At 39.1% G+C, this 7114-nt stretch overlaps 1 protein-coding gene across 3 annotated transcripts in view; it reads left to right on the forward strand.

Annotated features, from left to right (window-relative positions):
- The window catches only part of LOC107564532 (rho GTPase-activating protein 29), a 70397-nt gene that overhangs the window by 59730 nt on the left and 3553 nt on the right, over positions 1-7114 (forward strand). For all 3 annotated transcript variants that reach the window (XM_016249631.1, XM_016249632.1, XM_016249633.1), the window contains exons 14-22: positions 168-340; positions 2108-2239; positions 3093-3191; positions 3662-3825; positions 3918-4106; positions 4199-4336; positions 5246-5472; positions 5632-5902; positions 5986-6088. In XM_016249631.1, the coding sequence (XP_016105117.1) occupies positions 168-340; positions 2108-2239; positions 3093-3191; positions 3662-3825; positions 3918-4106; positions 4199-4336; positions 5246-5472; positions 5632-5902; positions 5986-6088 (1496 nt within the window). The remainder of the gene's footprint in view (positions 1-167; positions 341-2107; positions 2240-3092; positions 3192-3661; positions 3826-3917; positions 4107-4198; positions 4337-5245; positions 5473-5631; positions 5903-5985; positions 6089-7114) is intronic.

Genomic DNA, 7114 nt, shown 5'->3' on the forward strand with positions numbered 1-7114 from the left:
TACAAACATACTGGCCAGTCAGTGCTATCACCTTTGTTTACAGTGCATTCAAATCTCACGCTTTCCTGTTGAGTAACCCATTTCACAATCAGCAGAGATTTTGCACAGCCTGTTTTGCCTGCGGTATTTTAATAAAGCATGTTTTAACAAGTGTCTTTCCTTTCCAGAATGTCCCTTCATAAGAGGTCTCAGAGCAGCACCCGCTCATCCCATGGGAACCTGTCACAGGGCTCTGTTACTTCAGCAGATAACCACAGCGCAGATGACGTTGAGGGTACCATACAACCCTGCAAGGCCAAGATCGCTGAGAGACGATCCAATAGCAGTATAGACATGCAAGGTAAGAGATGTATCTTAGTCGCCAAGGATCTAGTCTGACGACTAAAGCTTTATAGGTTTTTAATGATCCATTTCTGTGACAGAAAGTGGAATGACAACAATAATATCTGGTTTTTTTAAGCAGATTTCCCCTATTTCCATTGTTTGGACAAACAGACAGTCCCACCCTTAACTCACTGTAACTCACATTGAGCCAAAGTTGCTACGTCAGGCTGCTCATGCAGATAGAACAAGCCTTTGGGTGACGTCAGCCTACTCAACCTGCGTTTGTTAGACTCCAAGACATTTATTTTCTCAGCACTTAAACAAGATCCTGAGATGTTTGGCACTACAGTATTAGGCACATATGTCTGGCAAGCTTCAACATCCTGAACAGCTTATTAGTTTTATTGCTCGACGTGTCCACTGTGGGTTTTTACCCAGCGTTGGCCATCCACAGCTTGGGCAAAAGCTGCCAGCTGTCAGGATTTAGGCCCAAACCCAGATCGGCCTCTGCTTCCAAAAAGCTCCTGTGCTGTGACATTATCAGCCTGAGCTCATTTTTAATACAGCATCTAGACTAGATGACTAAACTAAGAATCGAGCACAAAAGGAAAATTCTCATGTTTTTAGAGATGAGAACTCTGAACTAGGGCTATGCGTGTAATCGACATCGTCATAAAATCGCGATATTGTTAATGGATCAGAGCGTTCACACTGCATGCGATTGCGGTCCGGCAGTGCGCTCCAGGAGCGGTGCATCTGCAGCAGTCATGCTGTGATCGTTTCCGCACGGAGTCTATTTCTGCTGTGCTGCATGTGCTGAATTGAAGTGACAGTGCATTATTCGTGGTAAAAATGAACATGGATTGACACGGGAATTTTGTAATTACACCATAAATGCATATAATTAAAGTCTACTGTTTCACAGTCAACACGTGGCTTTTTGGCTAGATTTAAAACAAGGAAAAGTGCACTTTTAGATAAACAACGCAATAATAGATGGCACTCGTGGTGGTAGTTAAACAAAGTTATATTTATTGAGTTTAAACGTGAATGTGTCTATGAAAGATTGTGTTACTGTACTGTGATAAAAGAGAATCACAATGCTGAAAAAGCATTTTCAGAAACAACGTTTGGATTTGAAATAAAAATAATGGATAAATGTTGTGTTTGTGGTAAACAGCCGCAGAACTGCAAACGCGTCCTGTGCGAAAGCAAAATGAGTCCGTGCTGCTTCTGCACCGCATACACATACTGTATACGCACTGCAGACGGAGTACGTGTGAACTTGGCGCAACAAATCTAGTTCAACATCTGAGGCAATGCCACAAAGAGCTCTATGACCAATGCATGGCAAAAAAAATCCCTGGACGAGGGATTTTTTTTTTCCTGCCATATGTCTATTCTAGAGACATTTTTTTACACCTTTACTTAGAGATTATTTTGCCTTATGTCTGTTCTAGAGACATGTTACAGCTTCTTGATAAAGCTCAAATTGGTTTTCTTTTGGAAATATGTTTCAAATTCACACTGAATGCATTTATGACTGTAAAGCATGTCTGTGTGTGTCAAAATCGTGATTAAAATCGAAATCGCAAAATTGATCAAAGAAATCGCAATAGGTTTTTTTTGTCCATATCGCCCAGCCCTCCTCTGAACTGAATGAAACATGCAGACAGACTGATTCTCCCAAACACACGCAGGATTTTCTCCCTCAGTTTTAGCAATAAAGATTTCCTAGACGAAAGATGAAAGGTAATTCTGAGGTTAATTCTGTGTGTTGTAGTGTTAAGGACGCAGGGCTCCCAGCGGGCCTTGAGCTCAGGCAGTGCCGGTGGAGGGGGGATGTGCAGTGACTCAGAAAGTGCTGGAGGAAGCAGTGAGTCTCGCTCAATGGACTCCCCCACAGCTAGTCCAGGTACTTTTTCTGATGTCAACACATTGTATCTTACAATGCGTTTCATAATATGGGACATGTGTTATATTTTAAATAAAGCATTTCATATAAATCACAAGTACATATGAAAATAGGTTATTATATCAATTTTTTTTTTTTTTTAATTCTAGATTATTTTCTATATATTTCAAAATTATTTATTTATTCTATATTATTCATTCATTTTACCTTGTTCTTGACAAACATAGCCTTCTGTACTGGCATTAAACAATATACTACTACTACTGCTGCATTTCATTTTTTTTTATTTCCTTGCCAACATTAACAAAAATAAAAATATATTTTTTTTCATTAAACAATTTACAACATATAATTTATAATGTGCAGTAATTGCTGGAAATTCTACAGATGTTGTGACAGATATAAATCATAAATAAACCACAAAACGTCAACTACATCAGCCAGCTAGATATTGTGACATATTTACATCAGCAGAATTTAACAGAATGTGCAAAACAACGATGTTCACAACGTCAAAGAAAAAGCAGGCATAAAAACATGTATGTGATCAACAAATTGTTAGGGCATGAGAATATCAGCAGGCTCAGCACTGGCCTAATCAGGCAAGTGACAGTTTTGTCAGATGTCCTTAAATGTTTTACTCTGGACAGTTACATCAGCCATGCAAGTGCAATTGTCAAGTGCAACATATTTAATCCAAAAAAGAAGTTCCTCTACAAATATTGCTAGTTTAGGCACGTTTGTAAATTGTGCTTGTAAAGTGGTTGACCTAGTCCTCAGTGGACAGGATGGAGAAGTGCTCTGCATGACGGAAGTATCTAATGTGTGTTTATGTGTGTGTTTCGTGTTACAGGGGATTTCAAACGCAGGCTTCCCAGAACCCCCTCAACTGGTACCATGTCTTCTGCAGATGACCTGGATGAGAGGGAACCACCTTCCCCATCAGATAATGGTTGGTAGTACAAACTAAATAGAGTGATTGTGAGTGTCTGTGTTCATAGATGTGTGGTGACACCACAGGTTTGTGTTTATTACGCAAGTGCTGAATTGCTTGCACCCTTATTTTTGCTTTCAGTGCAGCTGCGCAGATGGGCTCGATGTTAACATTGGCAAAATGTCACAGTTAACAGTTCCTGTCTCCACCAAAAGTGTTACATTTCATTAATAATTGTTGAATGTAAACTAATGTTAAAAGTAGGGAAATACATTTGAGGAACTGGAGAGAAGGTCATGCTTCCTTAAAAGTAAACTAAAAGGATCATTAATTAAATAGGAATGCAAGCCAGAGTCATGAAAGTTCTTTCAGCTCCTATCCCAACTCACATTTAAGACTCCTGATGATCCTTTGGCCACACAGGAACTTTGTTAGTGGGCCAGCAGAGTGTTTTTAGCTATTGAAACACATGTCTTTTCTTGTCTCAGGCCTTGCTGAGATGGTGATGGAAGCGGCCAGTTCTCCCGGCCCTTTCCGTAATGCTCAGATGTCAAAAGCAGCACAAACTCACAAGTTGCGGAAACTGCGAGCGCCTTCCAAATGCAGAGAGTGTGACGGTCTGGTGGTGTTTCACGGGGCTGAATGTGAGGAGGTACGTCATCATCATCAACACCCACATTGATTCTGTTCACATTGTTCATTAGAGTTCAATTGTTCATCATTCCCTGAACTCTTTTTGCATAGTGCTCTTTGGCCTGTCATAAGAAATGCCTGGAGACTCTTGCCATTCAGTGTGGTCATAAGAAGCTCCAGGGCAGACTGCACCTGTTCGGGATTGACTTCGCCCAAGTAGCTAAGAACAGTCCTGACGGCATCCCCTTCATCATCAAAAAATGCACCTCAGAAATCGAGAGTCGTGCCCTGAACATTAAGGTGAAGAATAAAGATTCAGCTGAAAGGAGTTTGTTTAATTCAATGTTTGTGAGTCATTTTGTGAGTGACGCCTGCTTTCGGTTCATTTCAAGGGCATTTATCGGGTGAATGGGGCGAAGTCTCGTGTGGAAAAGCTGTGCCAGGCCTTTGAGAACGGAAAGGACTTAGTGGAGCTTTCTGACCTCCACCCACATGACATAAGCAACGTGCTCAAGCTTTACCTGAGACAGGTGTGGTGGGACAAATAATCCCAGTTTCATCATGTCTGTATGAAACTTGACATAATAGAGTGCAACTGTGTCCGCCCGCTTTTTGGTTTCAGTATTTTTCAAATAGTAATTCTTTCTTTGTTATAGAGTTATAAGCCATGAACCAAAGCAACCAGCTACGAGGTGAATCACAACATTGCAAACTTTGATTTGAAGCAAAAAATGTTTTTGAAAATCGTATATATTAGACAAAGGTGTGTACTTAACAGCTTTAACAATCCCATGAAGCATTGCGAACGGCATAATCAAAACAATGGATAAATATAAAACTACTGATTTAAAGATGTTGAGGTAACACTTTACAATAAGGTTCATTAGTTAACTGTATTAGTTAACATGATCTAAGCATGAACAATACTTCTACAGCAGTTACTGAACTTTCAACATTTACTAATACATAATTAAAATCAAAAGTTGTATTTGTTAACATTAGTTAATGCACTGTGAACTAACATGAACAAAGAATGAATAACTGTATTTTCATTCAAAATTTGACATGTATTGCAAAATCTATATGTACGCTAATATTTAAGTAGTTTGACAGCGCATGGAAAATTACTATTCCGTCATTTGCAGTGCTTCATGGGAGTGGACAGGTACTAAAGTGTTCTTTTGGTGCTATTTGCTTGTTGTGATTCTCTGTTTGGTGAGATTATGTAGGGAGATTATATCACCAATGTCTTTAAGAGTTTTATAAGTTAAAAATCAGTTCCTTACGGAGAAAATGAATAAGATTTTTCCTGCCAAAACCCAACTGTTGCACTTTATAGGGTTTCATTGCTCTTCACATTTAGAAAAATATATATATTTTAAAAATACATTTTTGCTGATTTAACATTGTCTAAATAAACAAATTCAATTGTCTTTCAGTTGCCAGAGCCATTGATTCTATATCGGTATTATAATGATATCATCGGGCTGGCAAAAGAGACTCAGCACATGGGCGAGACTGACTCGACTAAAGAGAAATCACCAGGAGAGCAGCTGTGCCTCAGTATTGACCTTAAAAGAGTCCTCTTCAAAATCAGAGACCTCCTTCGCCAGCTTCCTGCGGCCCACTACAAAACCCTGCAGTTCCTCATCACCCATCTGCACAGGTAAACAAAAGCGTGTTTTAAAAGCTCATTTAGCAAAGAAGCAGAAATCTGTTATTGGGATCTGTTTTTCTTTGCTTGTTGCTTGATGTCCTTAAATGCATTTAGTGAGAGTGAAATATAATTCATCACTCAAACACTTTACTGTTCATTGTTCTACAGAGTGTCAGAGCAGGCTGAGGAGAACAAGATGACCACTAGTAACCTGGGTATCATCTTCGGTCCGACACTCATCAAGCCCAGGCAGTTGGAGGCAGAAGTGTCGCTGTCCTCTCTGGTTGACTACCCCCACCAGGCCCGCATGGTGGACCTGCTCATTAGGCACCACCAGATGATCTTTGATGTCCCCCTCAGCCCTGTGTCTCCCACCAGTCCGACAGCACCACAGTCAGCACTCAGCCGTCACTCCAGATCTCTCCTGGATATCAAAGAGGTGAGATGGGCCAGAGATTGCAAGCTGGACTTTTTTAAGGAAATATTAGTTTGTGATTTCTGATCTGTTTATTCTTCATACAGAGTGCAAAAGCCTACAAGAGACACTCGTCTGTGATTACCTCTGCACAGCTGATGGAAGAAGTGAAGGAGATGAAGACAGGGGATGATAAAGTGCAAACACCTGGTCAGTATAATTGTTTCTACTCATCTTTGGTTTTAAAGTCAACGTGAAAGAATAGATCATGTTTTTCATCTGAAAGTGAAAGTTTATGCACGGAAAATTAACATATTTGTCTTGAAAACATTCTCGGGTAATTTTGATGTTGTTTTGTAAAAAAAACAAAAAAAAACATTTTGTTTTTTATAAATGTGGACTGTTTTGAGTAGTCATTAGTTATAAGTTTGAAGGAAGTTCATTAAGGCATGGTTTCACAGACAGGGCTTAGGTTAAGCCAGGATTAGGCCATAGTTCAGTTAGGACATTTAAATATATTTTATAAACGTGCCTTAGAGAAAACAATACTGGTGTGCATCTTGAGACAAATCAACAGTAATAACATTCTTTTAAGATATGTCAGTGTAAGTTTCCTACAGAACAGAATAGGGATGTTCATTTTGGTTATTTTTCCTAACCAACAACCGACGCTCGTTAACCGATTATTAACCGTTAACCGACAAGATTATTTTAAATTAGAATTGAATTAAATTAGAAAGGATAAGTGTCTGTGACCCGTTAAAAATACTAACATTTGTTTCCCGGGGATTAATTTTGCATCCGAAAAATGCAGCAACGGAACAGAACATGAGGATTCACATGCATCACATCACGCACCTGCAGCGCTTCTGCGAGCGGAGAAAAACATAATAAAGCTAGGCTATATATAAATAATAATAATGTAATAATATATTAATAAAATAATAATAAATAGGCCTATACCAGAAATATATTTGTACTTAAACCCTGCAGTTCCTCATCACCCATCTGCTTAAATAGTAAATTAAGAAAACGAAAGAAAAACTGTGCAACAAGTAGCCTAGTATGCAGAGTTTCGGTTCATTTTTGTGCTGCACAAAAGGAAACAGACGGCAGAAAGCGGCATCCTATTTAGGCATCCTATTTTTCTTTAGGCTTATTTTACAAAAGCACAAAGATTTGTTTTTATTGTGAATGTACACAAAGGCAAACCTTTTACAATTCCGATTATCTTTA

The sequence above is a fragment of the Sinocyclocheilus grahami genome, unplaced genomic scaffold, assembly GCF_001515645.1.
Source record: "Sinocyclocheilus grahami isolate Dianchi unplaced genomic scaffold, SAMN03320097.WGS_v1.1 scaffold945.1, whole genome shotgun sequence".
NCBI classification, from domain to species: Eukaryota; Metazoa; Chordata; class Actinopteri; order Cypriniformes; family Cyprinidae; genus Sinocyclocheilus; species Sinocyclocheilus grahami.